At 38.7% G+C, this 20232-nt stretch overlaps 1 protein-coding gene across 1 annotated transcript; it reads left to right on the top strand.

The window, feature by feature from the left end:
- The first annotated feature begins 434 nt into the window (after positions 1-434).
- Positions 435-7057, top strand: LOC117535909. Its single transcript, XM_034200565.1, has 10 exons — positions 435-499; positions 1648-1708; positions 1863-2128; positions 2484-2580; positions 2841-3107; positions 4061-4171; positions 5034-5102; positions 5629-5679; positions 5822-5948; positions 6418-7057. The coding sequence occupies exons 2-10, from the start codon at positions 1654-1656 to the stop codon at positions 6890-6892; spliced, it is 1518 nt and encodes a 505-aa protein (XP_034056456.1). The 5' UTR covers positions 435-499; positions 1648-1653; the 3' UTR covers positions 6893-7057.
- The last annotated feature ends 13175 nt before the right edge of the window (positions 7058-20232 follow it).

Here is a 20232-nt window from a genome sequence, read left to right as displayed (position 1 = left end):
CATAATGAGTATTTTTACTTTTGGGGCTTTAAGTCCTATTATAATACATTCAAATGTATAAATGTACCTGGATACTGTGTACAGACAAGTATTTTCCAATACATATTTTACGGCTGAGGGTTACTTACTGTATGTCCCCATTTTATGACTTTTGATGTAAAGCCAGTGTAAGATAAGATTGTTCTTACTGTGGTCTACTTCCGTGTTCATTGGTAGGCCTACTACTTGTTTCCTAGTCGCGGTCCGTATTATTGGAATGTAAAAGGTTTTATGATGTGTTTTACAGCCTATTCACAATATGGGACCGTAAATACGGTATATTACGCATAAGTGAATTTTCGATTGATCCAATGTCGAGCCGCGTGACAGTGAAGTGGGTGTGTTTTCGAGTTGGGATTTCCCTCTTGCCTTGATATGAGTAGCAGCATCGGAGCAGACTGCAGAAGAAGGGAGCACTTGATGAAAACGCTACCAACATTATCTGATATATGACCAGCAGGTAAGAAAATATCATTGACTTTTAACAACAGCTAACAGATGAACAGAAGTTGGGGGTTGCACAACTTCTAATCGTATATTATCATTATTATTTGTATTGTTATTATTTTATGTAGTAGCCTATAGCCTACTTTGATGGCTGATGTTTATGCACAACCTTATTTCCAATATTATATATTTTTGTATTGGACATGTATCACCTTTATGTCTAGCTTTGTAGCTTGAATACCAATACAGTTATATGAACTGTTGCAGGCTAAATATGTTAAGGTCCTAACACCTACTTTTAATTTACTTACTTTATTTAAATGATGCCTTTTGTGAACCAACGACTGACAAAGCTCAATACTCATTGTCAGCTCTCCCACATTCAAAGTCATACGAGTTCTGCAGAAATGCTGTTGACATTTTCATTTCACAGGAAATCTGCACAGAAAATCACGTGTGTATGTGTATGTGCTTTTCACACAAGATAATGTGCTGTGTAAATAAAAAGTATCTTAATTTGTCAGTAGGGTTTTATCCTAACATGATGACTGAAGTGTACAATCATGTTTATTTAAGACAACGTAGTGATTTATTCATAGAATTGTTTGGCTGAATATTTTTCCATTGAAGCATGACTAGCATTGTTTACAGTGTGTGTGTGTGTGTGTGTGTGTGTGTGTGTGTGTGTGTGTGTGTGTGTGTGTGTGTGTGTGTGTGTGTGTGTGTGTGTGTGTGTGTGTGTGTGTGTGTGTGTGTGTGTGTGTGTGTGTGTGTGTGTGTGTGTGTGTGTGTGTGTGACACAGTATCCAGCATTTTGTTTTGTTTCCCTGTCATGACTCATCCAAGTTACTGGATTTTCAGAGCTGAGTCATGCTGGTGTTAGGAATAAAATGTATGTGACCAACATGTGATTTTGAGTGTGTGTGTGTGTGTGTGTGTGTGTGTGTGTGTGTGTGTGTGTGTGTGTGTGTGTGTGTGTGTGTGTGTGTGTGTGTGTGTGTGTGTGTGTGTGTGTGAGAGTCAGCATATTAATACTAGATCAATCTAGTTACGGTGGAATTCACATCTTGCCTTCTCCAGTAAAATGACTCAGCTTTATCAGTTAGACAGTTATAGCTAAATATTTCAACATCTGTAAATCCCCTTGTGTTTCTTCCTTAGGACTCAATGGATTGGGCCGTTATTGTAGTTTTGAATGTCATGTTTCAACCATCCCTCTCAGGTGTGTAGTAAAAAAGTGTATGAATAAACAAGAGCACACACAGGACCAATTGCATTTACATTAAACATTTCTATTAAGTCAATGTTGTATATTGCTCCAGGGCTGTTTAGCATATTGATGATGTCTGACTTTATTATGTATTATTTCCCTGCAGTGTTGTTCACTGTTGAGGCAGAGCGAACCGTGTATGAGTCAAAGTTTGGAGAAGATGTTGTGATGGGCTGCAGGTTTCAGCCTAAACTATCAAACCCTCATGATGCTTACCTGAAGGTGACGTGGCACTGGTTCACCTCCACCTTGGTCCGAGACGTGTACCGTATGGATAACTGGAAGGAGAACTCGGCATCCCAGGACCCTGATTACCATGGCCGAGTGATGCTTCTCACTGATGAGCTGCGGGACGGCTGGTCCAAACTAAAGGTGAATAATGGGAGTCACTTTCCTAGAATTACATAGAATCTGAGTAGGAGAGGTTATTTCCAGTCAAATGTCCACTGAATAATTTACTCCTATCGGGAATTACTGATGTTCAAATTCCCAGGCAAATTCCCAGGCAGGCTATACAATTCCTGCTTATTATACATGTATACATGATATAAGGTATCATGTATACCTGCCAAGAAGGCACAGAAGATACCTTCTATTTATAATAAGAAAAAGGGGGATTTTGCTAAATAATTTGGTTCATCGGGAACCTTTAGTTCATGAGGGAATATCTGTTTTATGGACATAAACACATCTAAGGTCTCAACTTTCTCATTTTGTCTCTTTTCAGATCTCCAGACTCAGGATCAAAGACTCTGGGACGTACCAGTGTTTGGTGCAAACAGGAGAAGGAGCTGATTATAAAACCACAACTTTGTCTGTTGTTGGTAAGTCTGACAGTGTTACTTTTTATTGCAAAATCCTAATGGGCTTTGTTCTGGGAAGAGTCATGCTTTTTTGGAATAGCCTGGGGTCATTTCTGAGCACAGTATATCTCAAAAATGAAAATGAAACTAAGCAGAACATTACTCAATTTGGTAAAGAATGATTTTGGCTCATTTACTTTCTACAAGATATTTCCCTTATCATGTAAGCCTTTATGATCACATTGTTAAGAATATGTTCTTTCTATCTGATTCTTCCCTAGCACCTTATAAATCAGTGACTAAACACATTGAGAAGGCTGCAGGGGGGGATGAGCTGCTGCTTTCTTGCCAGTCTGAGGGATACCCGGAGTCTCCTGTTATGTGGCAGGATGGACACCTGAAGACACTCAATCCGAATACCACTGCCGTGACAACTCCACAGCAGCTTGTCAAAGTCACCAGTCAGATACGCGTCGGATCGTCGGCCAAAAACAACTACACGTGTATCTTCACAAAAGATGGCTCCTCCGCAACATTTCAAATTCCAGGTACATTTTGGTTTCCTTTCCAAGGCTTTCTTATCACACAGAACTCTATCAATTGGATGGAGATAATCTGAAAGCACACAGGGTTTTTATAGGTTGACTCTTACAGTATATTGGCCAGTGAACTTTCTTCTATCTTTCCTCCCTTATTTATTTTCAGCTTGTTTGCCGCCCAACAATTTCACAAAAGATAAAGAATCAAATGAGAAGCAAGCAAACAGATAATGTGTCCAATTGCTGGATGTAAAAGAGTACCTTGACTCAAGTCAACTTTTTGAATATTTTCATCTAAAACAGGAAATATAATATCATGTGCCTATCTATCACCACCTACTGCAGTTTCCTGTTATGTTCAGTCTCTTTTCATCTAGATATCTGCTGTCAACACAACGTGGTGACAAAAGGAGAAATACAAGCAATACATTAGTCATAAGATTTTACCCTGCTTTTTCTGATGTGGGTAATGTCTGGGTTCGAGCTTCGATTCAGCTTTATTGTAGGAGTTCTGTTACAAAAGACGTGTGAAATTGTGTGTGTGTGTTTGTGCTCATGCTTCTGCCTATATGTGGGCGAATGATTATTGTCTCTTTTAGATGCTTAAACTTGACAAACTGAAAATAAGAAAGTATAAGGTTTTTTTAATTGCTAAAAAAAATTAAAACGTCTGTGAATACAAAAACGAGAAAAGTAATAAAAGATCAGGGCAGCTCATCACAAAACGAGTATGCAAGCTGAAGTATCTCTAATTGCTGCAGTTTTTTGTTGTTGTTGTTTACCACAAAGAGGAAGTGAGCAATATGTTTGTCTTTGGTATATTTGGTTATTTCCATGGTGGTCAAACATTTTGTAATCGTGGGAATAACAATTAAAATACAAACACGTCAAGTGTCATTGCACTGCTGAATATAAATGCTTTGTTGCACATTTTAACCCTCATCATTCTTCACTCTGCACAGATGACATCCCTGTTCCTCAGAAGAAAAATTATACTCTCATCGTTGTTCTGGGCATAGGTGTGATAATGGTTGCCATTATTGTTGCAATGCTCTTCTACCGACGACAAAAAGGTAAAGCAGTCACTCAATTCTTCATGTGTAAAGCACATTAGCTACATTTTAAGCAGAACCTTATTGTGAAGTCAAAAAATATTTCTTTAATCTCACCTCAAACAATTTACAGTAGTGCCAAAATCATTAGTCAGCATCCAAAGTGTTACATTATTATGTCAAACTCAGAGTGGCCTAAGGGACTTTTAATACAACCAATTGTTTACTGCCAGTAAAAAACGATGTCATTTATAACTGGAAAGACAATGCTAACTGTACTGTATATGCTGAGTCAGTTTCAGCACACAGAAGAGGAAGTATTTGTGTAAACTGATATAATCTAGACATACACTTTAGCTAGGTCACCTTCATCTGGAGGGAATTTTGCCGGCATGCTGCTCATTCATGTCCTCTGTGCACATGACAGGTACTAATTTTGGAAACACCCATGTTGGTCTTGGTTGCTCAACAGGGAAATTTGAGGCCATTAGTTAATGTGTGGGTGGTTTTTCAGCATGGCTTGTTGGTAGTATTCCCCCAAATAAACACATATGTCATTTCAATAATGGACTTATTACAGGTTGCTATATTCATGTGAATGTGTAACATGATAAGAAGAGAAACTTCAACCTAGGGTCCAAATACCTATGATTTTTGTTTTAAGAGAAATGTAAAACAAATTTTACGCTATGCAACTAAATATTTCCAATGTCAATCATAAAGACGGCTAAGTTGATGATTTTTAAACAAACATATTTGATATATTTTTACTAAGCTGCATTATTGAAACTAATTTTATGTAGTCAGCTTTATAAAAATGCCAACCTTACATACACACATGCTGGAGCAACACAGTCAATTAATAAGGTTTTCTTCTCCATAGGTTGCAGAGGTCATAGCACCAGGAACCTTTTGGTTGACGGTCGAGGCAAATCCGTTTCTGTTGCTGCCTGTGAGTACGAACAAAGCTGAACAAGTTACAAATAAGTCACATTTTCTATGTATTTAATCATATTGATTTACCCTAATCTCACCAAGTGAGCAAACATGAACTGTGCTTTTGCAAGAAGAGCTCAAACTCAAAGCACTTCTCATAAGCTACAAATGAAAAACACCTACAGTCATAAAATAGGCAAGTGTTAAAGTTGTACATGTGAAATACTCAATGAAGGTGTCTGGACTGAAACACAGCTATTCCATAAATGAAAAGTTTCAACAGTGTGTGAAAGCTGATGTCATGTATACATGGACTTAACAATATCATGATTAAAGAAGTGGAAAGTTCTGCTTTCATGTACATTTACAAATAGTTTTCTTAGATGCAATTGATTTGAATTTGCATTAAGGTGAATCTGAGTGGATTCACACAACCATAATTGTAGAGTCACTAGTTCTAGCTATGATGAAATAATTAACTATTTAATGAAGATCACACTGTTTGAATGAGTGTTTCTAACAATGCTGTTCCTTTCCATCAGGTTTAGCAAAAAACAAAGGCAACGATGAAGAGATAACTATTTTTAATGAAGGTAAGGTGTCTCCCTATTTAATATTTTCTTACTTTACAAAAATGTTGTTTCAAAAAACTAGAAGCTTTGTTCACACTATTTGCCTTATTTTAATGGAATTACATTGATATGATAATGATCAGGTCTGTTTCTTTGTCTGTAGGCTGCATGGAGGAACATCTGGGGGCGTTTCTGAAAGACCATTATTCCAACTTCCCGCTCAGCACCGAGGTGAGACCCCACTGCGAAGCTTTCGCTGCGGAGGAGCTACCACACAGGCTGCAAAACAAGTGAGTCACTAACATATTTTCACATTCATTACAAGGACGCCACACTTCTATGATCTTATTTTCAGTAGTAGGAACAATTCACTTTTCATTTTATTTCATAACATTGAAAAAAGTTTTAGTGACCCCCCTAGTCTATTTACCTTCAACTAGCCAGCTTGGAAGGGCAGTTTATAGCAGGGTTAAATAAAGACGGATGGTTCAAGACGCTATATTACTATAGTTTCCTACATTAGGGACTGCCATGATAGTGTACAATTGACATACATTAAATTACAAAACTTACAAAGATAACCCTGTTGAGGAAATCCATAATTAGCATTTACTGATTGTTGTTGTTGTAAATGCTGATGTGACGAGCCTTAAACATTGAAAGCAAGTCCGTGGATGTATTTGGTTGACACAGCTGAAGGCTATGGTTTTAATATTTGTTCAGAGCTATGTAGCTTACATCACCTCTTCTTATTTTCAGTGAGGGCCAGCCTGTGAGTCTTCAAGCTTTACTCCCAGAAGCTGGAGAAGTAGTTTTCCTCGAGGGACCCCCAGGAAGCGGGAAGACGACAGCCAACATCCTGGTTTCTTCTTGGACTGAGGGTCCCACACATGCCGTCTCTAAACTTCTCAATCTCAGCACTGTTCGATTTCTTTTCACCGTCGACTGCAGCAGAGTGAAGGGCGACTTGTTTCAGGAAATAAAGATGCAACTTTCTCTCATGCAAAAGACAGGAGATGAGTTGAGGACTTTGTTAACCAGTGAGGCTCTGCTGGTGTTGGATGGGTACCGAGAAGGGAACCATTTTTTTGACGAGTCTGTGAGGAATTTTCTAATGGAAAGAGAAGGATGCAGGGTGCTGGTCACTTCCTGCCCTGGACAATGTCCAATACTCAATGACACAGTTGTGACAGGACGTACACTGCAGATCCAAAACAAAGTAGGACGTTCTTAGGGCACAGACGTTTGTGCAAAAACAAAGACATTATGTACTTTTTATATAAATATTTATATGATGTTACTAGTTTTGTGATTAGATTTTCTACAAACCCTTATATGCTACAAAACATTGTGAATTCAATTTATGCACGGTTACGCAATAAATTCTACTTTTGTATTATCTACATTTTGTTTTTTAATTACATACATTACAGAAACATGGTACAATTCAAGTCATCTCTGAAATCCTGAAAATGGTTTCAGCAACACCATCCAACTCTCTGTAACCGACCTGAAACTTAATAAGTGATTGCAGTTGTTTCTGTTTCTGTTCATTTCACAGTCCACGAAAAAAAAAGAAAGGTTATTATTAGGGTCATTGGTTGACTGCAAGCAAAGCGGGAACAGTTTCTACGGTCTGTATGTGAAAAGGGAAGTGACTTTAAGAGTATTCCTGGCAAGAGAGCTCACTGATTCCAGTAACATTCGATTTTCAAAAAGCTTTTCCTTTTATTTCTATACGCTCTCCAGGAATTGGATCATCTCGCCTCATCTCACACACTAATGAGTAATTGCGCTTCAGTCAGCATGTTTTCATAATGTATTAAGCAAGTGTGACTCATTTGTACCCTTATTCTATTGCACTGGTTATCCCCTAAAGCTGCAACATTGATACTTATTCATAATTGTGTTTCTCATCAACATATTTCTGTACAACGTTTATTTTTCCTTATTAATTGACAAGGACAAACTCCTAAAGACTTACTATGTGACAGAATGGATATTTCTTGTGTTTGAGTTTATGTTAGTGGTATAAGATAAAAGGCTTAGCAGAGGATGACAAGGTTAAACAAATGAACAGTCCATGACCAAATTAAATACACCCTTGCAGAAGATATAGGTTATCTCCAATCTGATGTTATTTTTACACGGCCACATAAACAGGTGCAGGCATCAAGCAGCAAACCCCAGAGCAATGAACCGCAGTTCATCGAGTGGCCACTCAGCAATCTTTATAGACCTCCATGTTAAATGCCAAACTTTACAACAGAAGTTAACAGATACAGTTTACAGCCTGGTTTTGTGGGTGCTTTTTTTAAATATAACATTATAACTAATCCGTTAAAGTTATATTCAGGCTAAACCATATATGCTTAAATAAGGGTGTGGCCGTTTTTAAGGACAGGTACCGGCCCACTGTTATGCATTAGCTTTCTGCTATGCTAGCCCATAGCTATTTGGAGTCTTCTTCTCAGCCCAGTGCCTTTGGGGTGATTTTCAAACAAATATCAGACAAAAGGTGTAGGTGATTGTACCAACAGACCGTCCGAGAAGTATCTTCTCCAGTTTTCTTGGTGAGTGAAATTCTAGTATTATTTAACTAATATGTTAACAGTGTTAGCAGAAATGAGCAGGGGTCAATGTTTCTGCTTATTAAACCTTTTATATTAAAATGGTGCAGAGAAAACAGAAGAGTGACAAAGCCAAAGTGTGGCTGACACCCCTTGAGTAGCCTAGTATTGTGAAAAGAGCTAAAGTATCTCCAGTTAATTCATGTGTCACTGACTCAACAACTGCAACTGTGAAAACTGCAGATAGGGTGGATATGGAGGCAGCAGAAGAGTTTTTGTTCATCTTTTTGGACCTTCCAGATGTTTGCAATCTCTCTGCGTACAAGGAAACAGCAATCTGTTGAATCACAGGCTTCATGAAACAAGATGAAAAAGGGGGATACCAGCATGCCTTGGCCACAAGCAATGACCTCAGATGACTTGGTGCAAAGATGACTGAGGACAGGGGCCATCACCAGGCATTACTGCAGTTTGTCAAGCTACAGAACTATGCTCCCTGCAGCTTAAAAAGACCAAGGAGGGGAAAAGGAAGAGGAACACAACAGCAGCCAATTGCCCCCAGGTTCCTTCTGACTGGCTTCTTGAGTCTTTTCCCGCAGCTGCACAGGCATGATGTGCAACCCAGTCTCACGGCATTTCGTGTTCACCAACACGATTTTTAATCTATTGATTCGTGTTCACCAACACGATTTGCCCCTTTTTTTCGTGTTGCACAGCACGATTTTAAAAGCAATGTATTTCTACTGCCTGCAGCACGTCTTTTTCTCCGGTCGGGTCGAGGAAGACCGGAAGCTGTGTGGTTCATAAAAACATGTTCTTACACAATATCAAGCCACAGTTATTGCTTTTATTTGAAATCGTATAATTTCGGACTTTTGTTGCCGTCTGTGAGGAAAATAAATGGGGCTCAGAGCCTTAGGATACTGAAATCTGTATTTTTTTAAAATCTTTTTTTCCTTCTAATTTGTTATTCTTTTCAAAATAACACACTGTTATTTACTCACCAATAACACACAATTATCCTTGCTTTTATTTATTGGTTTAATTCCATAATCTCGGGCTTTTTTGGCGTCCGTCAGGAACTGAATTTCAAAATAAAAATAACCGGAAACAGACGTAGGCATTTCGAGCGATTACCCAAGATCCTCAGCTATGGTTTTAAGCTCGTTTATTGGATGTTTTAGCCTCAATGCATGCTGGGATTTGGTGTTTATATGATATGAAATCCGGATTTTTTTTTAAAAGAATACTTAATTCCGAGCGCTCTTGCTTTTCTCTTTGAAAGTCATCACATAACGGCATTGTAATACACGGTTCGGCTGCATTGTATATTACAGATCTGCCGTAGTTCTTTATTTATAGAGCCCTGATGAGAAGACCTTTGGAAAAACTGAGAAAATGCCGCCGAAACTGAATACTTGACGTGGATCATAAATATATTCAACAATTAAACAACATCTTCAATTTCTCTTCACACAATACGTCTCCTTGCAGTATCAACACTAATTCGGCTGACTTTTACATTTGATCTAATTCACAGATAGGTTATATTTACACCATAACGGTGCACAGCTGATATAAAAGGACTGTAGTTTTTAAAGATATTACTGATTTTCTTTGAATGTAAGAATATAAATACCGAGTCTGAAATAGTATAGCAATATGCTGTAAAATTATGTGAAAGCATGAATAAAACTACACATCTTCAGATGTTGTACGAAAACAAAAGTGTCCTACACTAATAATACAAAGTTATTATGGCTGTGTGTACCTTGTGTGCACCGTCTAGTGGTTAAAGCACGTTATTGAATTATTGTGTTTTATTTGATTAAAAAAATATTAAGAGTACATACTTTCATAGGGGGAAAGTATAAATATAGAATATAAAAAATCAAGAAGATACTATAAGTGATCTCTACAATAAAACAGTTTAGTGCAGAATGTACAAATATATTAATAGGAGGAGGTGCAAAACAGAAAAACGAATTAACCTTTATTTAAACATTAAATAACAGATTAAGGTCTTCTTTTAAATAAGAAAAAACCGTTGGGGGTATCTATCTACAGATAAATATTAAGCCTGACAAAGTACTTAACGTCTAATATATTGCTTTCCTGCAATGTTAACTATGTTGAAGCACTTATTTTAACTGATATTATACATATGGATTATACTCTTATGTATGTAGATAGAATAAGAAATGTGCAGAATATGACAGTTTAATGGTGGAGGTACACACATATTGATAGATGTCTTGTAATGCACTGTTGAAGAACCTGTGACCTAAGTGTTTCATTCATTGCATAACTACACCGTAGTTGTGTATATGATATGTCAATACACCTTTGAAAATCTTGAAAGGGATGTGCAAAATAGCCATAATATACAGTCTTTAATTAACTATTAGTAGAGAATAACGAGTAATGAATATACTTTATTACTCGTTTCCATTCATGTCAATTGCAGATACATGTTTAGTCTTCTCAAGGACCAACTATCAAATATCTCTCCTGATTGTTGGCACTTGACAATCACCTTACCTGAATTTTACTCAGGTGTAACTAAAATCTGATTTAAGGGTTGTTTATATTTCACATAATTAATCAGAATCTGCAAAGTAACTCAAATAAATGCAGTGGAGTAAAAATACCAGGTTAACCTCTGAATTGTAGTGGAGTAGAATTACAAAGTAACAATGAGCTGTCATGTGGGTATTAATGCTGCGCATTATGGACACAAGCGATTTTCACCCATTTATTAATGATATGTTTTACATTTGATAACACCAATGTGTTTAATACTGGCAACTTCTAATTGTGGGAAAAACGAAAACGTTCAGTAGAGATGTCCCATAGAACATTTTGCGAAACACAATAGCCAGCATGTGTAGTTCTGGGGGGGCGTTCGATTCCAGTTTTGGATAGTCTGGCGTGGTTTCGTTCCATTTCACACAGCTGTTTGACGCTCTGCGTAACCTTACGGGGACTGTAGTCCTAAACGATAGCTGGGGATTATGGGTAGTGTAGTGTCTTCGGCCATCCTCAATTCAGAAATGTTGACAATCGCAATGATGCTCGAAATGTCCCTTATAGGCCTACGTCTGTTTCCGGTTATTTTTATTTTGAAATTCAGTTCCTGACGGACGCCAAAAAAGCCCGAGATTATGGAATTAAACCAATAAATAAAAGCAAGGATAATTGTGTGTTATTGGTGAGTAAATAACAGTGTGTTATTTTGAAAAGAATATCGAATTAGAAGGAAACAAATATTTAAAAATACAGATTTCCGTATTCTGAGGCTCTGAGCCCCATTTATTTTCCTCACAGACGGCGACAAAAGTCCGAAATTATACGATTTCAAATAAAAGCAATAACTGTGGCTTGATATTGAGTAAGAACATGTTTTTATGAACCACACAGCTTCCGGTCTTCCTCGACCCGACCGGAGAAAAATACGTATGTTTTTATGAACCACACAGCTTCCGGTCTTCCTCGACCCGACGTGCTGCAGGCAGTAGAAATACATTGCTTTTAAAATCGTGCTGTGCAACACGAAAAAAAAGGAGCAAATCGTGTTGGTGAACACGAATCAATAGATTAAAAATCGTGTTGGTGAACACGAAATGCCGTGAGACTGGGTTGTGATGTGATACAACTAACTATGTCCATGTTCTGGTGAAGATGGTTTCTGTTTGGGAATGCAAAATGTGATTAAATCATATAGCATGGTAGAAGAAAGGTAAAATCAGAGAAGGCATGGTGTGGAAAAATACTTAACCCTCTATGGCAGTGATTCTCAAATGGGGGTACGCGGACCCCTGGGGGTACGTTGGGGTACTGCAGGGGGTACGTGAGATTAAAAAAAAAAAAAAGGTTAATTAAAAAAATAATCTTAGTAAAATAAGTTAAATAGAAAACACAATTGTATATAAAACATTCCTAGAACCACCAAGGGGGTCCTCATATAAACATGTCAAATGTGTGTATTGTATTTTATAGTTTTTCACAATAACATATTACTTAAATTGAAAAACTCCTTCTGTTTTATAAAAGTGTTATGTTGTTTTTTTTCATGCATAAAATGAAAATATCCTTAGTTTGTTGTAATGCATACCACGAAGGAGTTAATACATCTCACTCTGAGGGAACATCACTATATTGTAATTATTTATATAGGCTTTTTCGATCAAAAATGTTCAGAATCGGTCAGGGGGTACTTGGCTGAGAAAATGTTTCAAAGGGGGTACATTACTGAAGCACTGCTCTATGGCATGACTTTTTATTTTGGGAGGAAAAAAATGTTTCACCATGTGTTTTAGGAGCTTAGGGGTCCCTGATATTATATCAATTATAAAATGTGACCCCCCCTCACCCCTCAACCAGGGGTTGGTGTCGTGTGTGTCTGCATGTGTGTCTGTGTGTGTGTGTGTGTGTGTGTATGTGTTTTGTGTGTGTATATCTGTGTGTATGTGCATGTCTGTGTGTATGTGTGTGTCTGTGTGTGTGTATGTGTGTTTCTGTGTGTATGTGTTTGTATGTCTCTCTGTGTGTGTGTGTGTGTGTGTGTGTGTATATGTGTTTGTATGTCTCTCTCTGTGTGTGTGTGTGTGTGTGTGTGTGTGTGTGTGTGTGTGTGTGTGTGTGTATGTGTTTGTATGTCTCTCTGTGTGTGTCTCTGTGTGTGTCTGTGTGTATGTATGTGTCTGTGTGTGTGTGTGTGTCTGTGTGTATGTGTTTGTCTCTGTGTGTGTGTGTGTGTTTGTGTGTGAGTGAGTGTGTGTGTCTGTGTGTGCGTGTCTGTGTGTATGTGTTTGTATGTCTCTCTGTGTGTGTGTGTTTGTGTGTGTAGGTGTGTGTGTCTGTGTGTATGTTGTGTGTATGTGTGGTGTGTGGTGTGTGTGTGTGTGGGTGTGTGTGTGTGTGTGTGTGTGTGTGTGTGTGTGTGAGTGTGTGTGTCTGTGTGTGTATCTGTGTGTGTTTCTGTGTGTGTGTGTACGTGTGTGTGTTTGTGTGTGTCTGTGTGTGTGTATGTGTCTGTGCGTGTGTGTCTGTGTTTGTGTCTGTGTATGTGTTTGTATGTGTGTGTGTGTTTGTGTGTGTGTATGTGTTTGTATCTCTGTGTGTGTGTGTGTGTGTGTGTGTGGGTGGGTGTGTGTGTGAGTGTGTGTGTCTGTGTATGTGTTTGTCTGTGTGTGTACTATCTGTGTGTGTTTCTGTGTCTGTGTGTGTGTCTATGTGTGTGTTTGTGTCTGTGTGTGTGTCTGTGTGCCTAACCCTATCTTGACCTTCACTGTCCTCACTGTCAGACGGAATAGCCCTAACAGCCTGATCGTGTCCCTTCTGCCCATAACATGTTTTGGGTCCATTTCCTGTAAATATCAGTTGATGGTAAAAACATTGATTAGGTTTATCATTTTACAGCTGAGCACATTTGCACACTTGTATGCTATTGCCTGGAAAAAAGTGGTCAAGTGGCACAGTGTTGCCCTGAGGCAACAAACAAAAAAACATAGTTTTAGCTAATTAATAAATAAATACATAATAAGTATTTAAACAATCAAATATACTTCTTTACGTATTCATGCACATGCATGTATTTTTTATTTTAAGTTGTGTACATTTCTAATATGTTAAAAAGTTAAATGTATCTTACCAAGTGGTGGCCCTGAGTCCCCTGCAGTTTTGCTTGCAGAAAGGACTGCTCCACCCCCAGACAAAATGCCACACCCATATAATTCCCTCATTTTATTGGACACCAGCATGTCAGGTGACATTGTGTATAGTTACAAAAATAAAAATATTTAGAGGGCCAGTGTGAGGTCGAAAAAAGTGGTTTGTTGCCTGAGGGCAACAGTATGCGGTAGAAGGTTAAATCTTTGATGACAATGACAATTTTGATGGAGAATAAGAAAAAATAGTTGTTGGCCATTCCAGTGAGTGCATGTTTATGTTTGTGGTTGGATTTCAAACCTGCAAAGATACAACATAGTTTTGTCAGTAGGTTTGTGTGTTTAATATCTGTTGTCTTTTCTTATAAATGTGTGTTTATTTGAATATATATGTATAAAAACTGTGTTAGCGATTATATGTTTTAAGTCAGTAGCCTATTGATCACAGCGATCTCTTTTAAGGTGAGTGTTTGAAAAATAAAAATATTAAATTAAATTAAAGTAAGTTTAATAAACTGCAACTGGTGTAAATGGCACAGGGTATTGATGATTAGTAAGTAGTTAACATTAAGTTTATTTTTGATCTTGTTTAATATCGTCAAACCCTATTTCTGAACAGTAAAACATGTAGTGTTTCATTGCTGCATAGTTTCACTAGATGGTGCCATCCTCCTTTTGATGCAGGCTCAGTGTGAGAGCTGTGCATGGTTTCTGATGTCTGCTGATTATGAATCATCAAGACATTATGTTAACTAATGCGGAATTAAAGGGACATAGAAAAAACCCATTACATGCAAAAAAAATCTTTTTGATGGAGTCTTATGACAACTGAGTTAACTGTGTCACTCCTTTATATATTTTCACTATCTCTGCGGTTTTAGAAGTCTTTGTTATCTTCTTGCAATTATCTGCGTGTGCTTGCCTTAATATTCATGTATCTGACTCTTTTACAGAAGTGTCCTTCCCAAAAGACCGTAGCAGCATTTGACAGCTTTCAACTTTCCCTTTTCATGCTTTCCTCCTCTGCTTGATGATATTTTATTTTGGGGCTGAGTAAAATATATTTATTGGCCATTTTGTGCCAAACATACAACTGCTTCTTCCAGATGTCCGGATATTCTCATCATACATTAAATCGGAGAAACAAATGCTACCCCTGAAACTTCACCCCCAAACATAGATGCTGCTATACCCCATCCCAACACGCGCACACAGACACACACGCAAGCACCCACACAACATAAGAGTTAACCCCATCAAAAACGACGGTCTCCGACATGCGCGGCCCCCTTTTCATTTCCTCCTTTAACCCCCCAGACCAAAGAGGCGGTTTCATCATTTGGTAATTAATATTCTAGGGAAGAGGAGAGCATCAGGAAACAATTATTCAATAATGTAGGAGGCACGCTGTGTCCACACATAAACACACATGCACAAGCACATATACATCACTATGATCGACTCTTCCAAAGATCAAGTTTCTCTCATACATGAAACACAACTGGAGTAAATGTTATGGATGTGCTGGGTGGAGGGTGAGATCTTCTAATGTCAGCTTTTACACAGCCATAAAAGACGTTTTAGAGTTTGTTAAGCTGATGCAACAGGTGATAGTTGTGCATTCAGTCCTTCAATGCCTTTATCAAACTAAGTAAATAACCATGATATGTCACCAGGGTGGGTATAAGACTAGCTAAAATTGTATAAAACGGTAAGGACACGCAATATAGGGATTGTAAATTAAAACAGCAAAAATATTGTTGAGATTATAGACAAAGGGCAAGATATGAGAGGACAAATTCTTAAATATGAAATAATACACCATGAGATAAAAGAGCACTAGACATCCTTTAACAACTTTTCCATCTTAATTGCTGTAACTGTTAAAATGCAGATATGACATGAGATGATTATACATGAGACTCCTGTTGATATGATATATGGTATACTATATTATATATGGAAAACACTTCAAAACATCTTCTTGTTATACGCAACATTGTGCTCCCTAAATTATATGAATATTTTTGTGATAGAGAAATTAAAAAGTGTATACAGATAGATGTGCATAAGGAGTGAAATGGAAATCAATGTCATTCCATGCTAAATCCGGACCACTGCACTGTAGATGTCAAAGTGGCTTTGTGGTTAGATTTGGAAGATTATTCACAGCTTTAATCACCACTAGATCTCACTAATAATATAGGTGTCAAAAATAATGCCAGTTAAAGACATAGACAAAAAAATGATTTTTCTTTCTTTACCACAGATAGAGTACTGTAAAGTGGCGGGGCATATGTGCATGGTGGTGTGTGGATTCAAGCCAAAGGATGCCACAGTTGGGTTATCACTGAAGTCTTACACACGAGTAAAGTCTGAATCCATATAGTCTCCGCTGGCTCTGACCTATAGTCTGTCTGGTAATTGGGATCAGATGAGTGGCAGCAAAAGCGAGGCGACCTGGGTTTTCCGGGACCCACACTAACCTGGAAGCATTTATTTTATGGAAAAGATGTTTAGTTAAAGTGCAGAGCTGTAGCCCAGCCCCTCTAATGACTCTCCAGCTCTCTTGCCCGGGCCTGGAGACAGAGCCCTGTGATGGATACGACTGGTGAAACGGGGGCACACACACACACATGAACACACATGCTTCCATCACCGTGCACCGTGATGGATATGACTGGTGAAAGCTCTGAACACTGTTTCCTGAGTCCTTCACTTCCTTCCTCCCAGGCCTCGGTCGGCCAAACTGAGCCGCGTTTCACTAGACTCGAGCCGGATTGGATTGCAGATTAACTGACTTCCTGTCCAATCCGTTGGCTGCGTTCATCTGCTTTCCAAACGGTCACTTTTATTTATGAGCAAGCGGTGACGTTATTGAGGATGAATGAGTCTCTTCAAGATTAATGAGATCCTGGGGGGGCGTTGTGGATTTACTGAGAAACAATGTTTTTTAAGAAGTGTATTGTAGAAACAATTTGGGGAAGAATATTTAAATGTTTTTCCAAATAATGACTCAATGTAAAAATAGCAAAGGAGAGGTGTGTCTTGTGCATGCATGCTTCTCCTTTCATTCAACAGCTTTCATCCGTATGTGAAGTTCTTTCTGGACTACAGCACATCACAGCTGGATTGTCTTAAACTTGGTTATTAGCTGTAGGATTAGCTGAAGTAAATCCTCCATTTCCTTTAAAAAAAAATAAAAAAACAGGTGGCATGTGTATATATTTGAGTACAGATGCACGAAGTAGAATAATTGTTCTTGATTCTAGTGCCTTATTCTGCCTTAATCGACATAATGCCTATACAATAACATATTTTTAAATAAGTTAAACTGTCTGAAAACATGACATATGGCCTGAATAAAAAAATATATACTTTTGCAGGGACAGAATGATTTATTCCTCGTTGTTGTATCCTAATCAACCCAGCTCTAATTTCACTTCTTGAAGCAAAGATACTAGACATTTTCTACTAACTATTGCAACGTGCAAAATTGACAGCAAAAGGAAAGTATTTTTGGGGGAAATATTGCCCATGTACTGATAATATATTAAATCATTTTTATCAATATAAAAAGAAAAGTAGGTCATAGAAGATACCCTTCCGTCTTTTTTAAAGGTTTTGAAGAAGAAATATATATATTTTAATTGGGTCCATTATCATTCCCTCCACTATCTCATCACTACAGGGATCCCCACACCTCTCACCCTCCTCCCTCCTTCTCTCTCTTTCTCCCTCTCTCCCGCTGGCAGCCCTTGATTACACTTGTCTCCTGGGGGAAGGTTTAAACTCCTCAGAGATAGTAATATCGAGGGCACTACTGGCTAGTCACTTCAGATCAGGGCGGGGGGAGGAAATGGCGACGGACATAAAGCTAAATATATAATTCCTCCCATGCCGGTAATCACGATGTCCAGACGATTCGAAATGACAGTTTAACCACTTTAGACTGAGGAACGCTTTGTTCAGATTGGAGAAGCAGGAGGTGTGTGTAGGAGCGTCTGGTTGGTCCCTACGACGTTTGGGGAGCCTCCTCGTGAGTACAGAGGCTATCAAAAGGGGCCCGTGTGGTCCTTCCTAAATCAGGGGAGAAAGAGTGCATGTTCCTCTGAGTTAAAATGGCTCGCAGACTAGACAGGAGCAATTCTGCCAATGACTGACATGCCAAGAGCTCCGGAAGGAAACACTCTCACCGCCCGGTATTAGTTTACCTGATTATTAGGATATCCAACTTCCTCCTAAAATGGCCGGCCATTTCCCTGTTAGAGGCAGTAAGAGCACCCACCTGGATTAGCCCCTAAACGTGGTTGGCATTACACCAGGCGCAACAAGGCTGCATGCCACACAGCTCAACCAATTACATCTATAAATATTAATAGGCTAATCTGCACATATTCTTTTCCTGTGAGCCTGTTGCTACATCCCTGAAAGGGTCACAGATACTATTACGAACATCAAATCCATTACTTTTTTCTTCAATTTGCATATGCAGAGATTTTTTCGCTCAAGACAGGCTCTCTCAATGTCAACGTCCCCCCCGTCCCCCAATCATCACATCACAAGAGGAGAGTGCATTCTGTATTCACGCTCTGATTGGATCCTTGATGAGATCTTCAGGGTGGCTTCACACACTCTGACGCTCTTTAGGTGATGAGAAGAGGAAGAGAGGGAGAAAAAGACAGAATAAGAGGTGTGTGTGTGTGTGTGTGTACGTGTGTGTGTGTGCGATCTGTCCTATTCTGTCTACTCTTGAGTGGTGGGCTCTGTCTCCGCCCGGCTCCGGGGGCTCCTCAGCGGTTCAGCTGCTGCAGGAGCGCCGCAGCTCGATGTGTATTCACAGAGTCACAGAGAGAAGAAGAGGAATCATATACATTCATTATTTTTGGTCTATTATGCACACGGCGGCTATACGATATAATGTAGGTCTTTTTGAGAAACTACACCATTGTATCGAGCTCCTCTCAAAATATATGAATAATGCAGTACAGAAATCTGCATGAAAAGTGGAGATATTGAGAGGTAGAACAATGCTAAGAGAGGAAGAATGAAGTTAGAGAGGACTGAAATAGACACTTGAGGCATTTTGATTCTTTTTTCCAATGAGTTGAAATTGTGCTCTTCCGTATCTGTATCTGTGTGTTCTAAAAAAAATAAGGGGAAGAAATTGGATTCAGTAAGTGCTCTGCAAAGCACATACTAATATTCCCATTGGGGATTTAAAACAAGACTATTGTAAAAATAAATAACAAATTCTTCCTCTTACAAATAAAAACTGGAATTCATAAGAACTGAAACGGACCCCTGCCCAATTGAGTACACCCCGGGGGTTTTGCTGCTTGAGCCATGTTTGGTGTGATGACTATTAGCTTACCGAGGCTAATGTTAGCAAACCTGAATAAAACTGACATTACTGAGTTCACTGAACCTTCTCTACTTGTCCTACTGTTACATTACAATGTACCCGTCACCATTATCCTGTTAAAATCACCTTTTGGCAAAAGTTTAAATAGTCTTGCTTGTTTTTTTTTAATAAAACAATTGAAATTTGTGGTTATTTCTTCATGGCTTGGTTTTGTTCTATTACAATTTATGTAACGCAAAAATTAATGATACTTTTTGAAGAAATAGAGCTTTATAAAGAGCATCTTGGGAGTAAAAGCTATAGATTTAAAATGTGTTAGTGGTTATCTTTGCTTAAATGCAGCGGCAATGAACAGAACACTATCAAATCCAACGTGTACTGAACCAATTCAGACTTGTATATTTTGGTGAGGAATTTCCAAAAGACACACCACGAGTACAAAGACAAAGCTCTATTGCTCTCTCACAGACGAATGCGCGTGCGCACACACACACACACACACACACACACACACACACACACACACACACACACACACACACACACACACACACACACACACACACACACACACACACACACACACACACACACACACACACACACACACACACACACACACACACACACACACACACACACACCAAAAGGCAGTGCTAGTAGTAGTAAACATTTAAAAAGAAAAAACGGGGGGTAATTCACTTGATAAATGTCAACCAAAATGAAGCTATCAGCTGAAAGCAATTTCCTCGTGCTTGCCTGTGTTCTGCGCCAGGGACTTGGGAGATTTTCACCCCTCCATCGATCATGAAGCTCTGTTTTAGGCCAAGGTACACAATGCCCTCAAATTGCTGACATATGGACCCAGAATCTCCAGAAAAACCTGCCATTTCCACCCCACCCCTCCTCTGTCCCAACACAGCCTCTCCTCTGCTAAACTCTTGTTTATCCAACGACTCCGGCCCATTTA

The sequence above is a fragment of the Gymnodraco acuticeps genome, unplaced genomic scaffold, assembly GCF_902827175.1.
Source record: "Gymnodraco acuticeps unplaced genomic scaffold, fGymAcu1.1, whole genome shotgun sequence".
Taxonomy (NCBI): domain Eukaryota; kingdom Metazoa; phylum Chordata; class Actinopteri; order Perciformes; family Bathydraconidae; genus Gymnodraco; species Gymnodraco acuticeps.
Note: the sequence above shows the minus strand (reverse complement) of the source record. Positions and strands in the feature narration are given on the sequence as shown.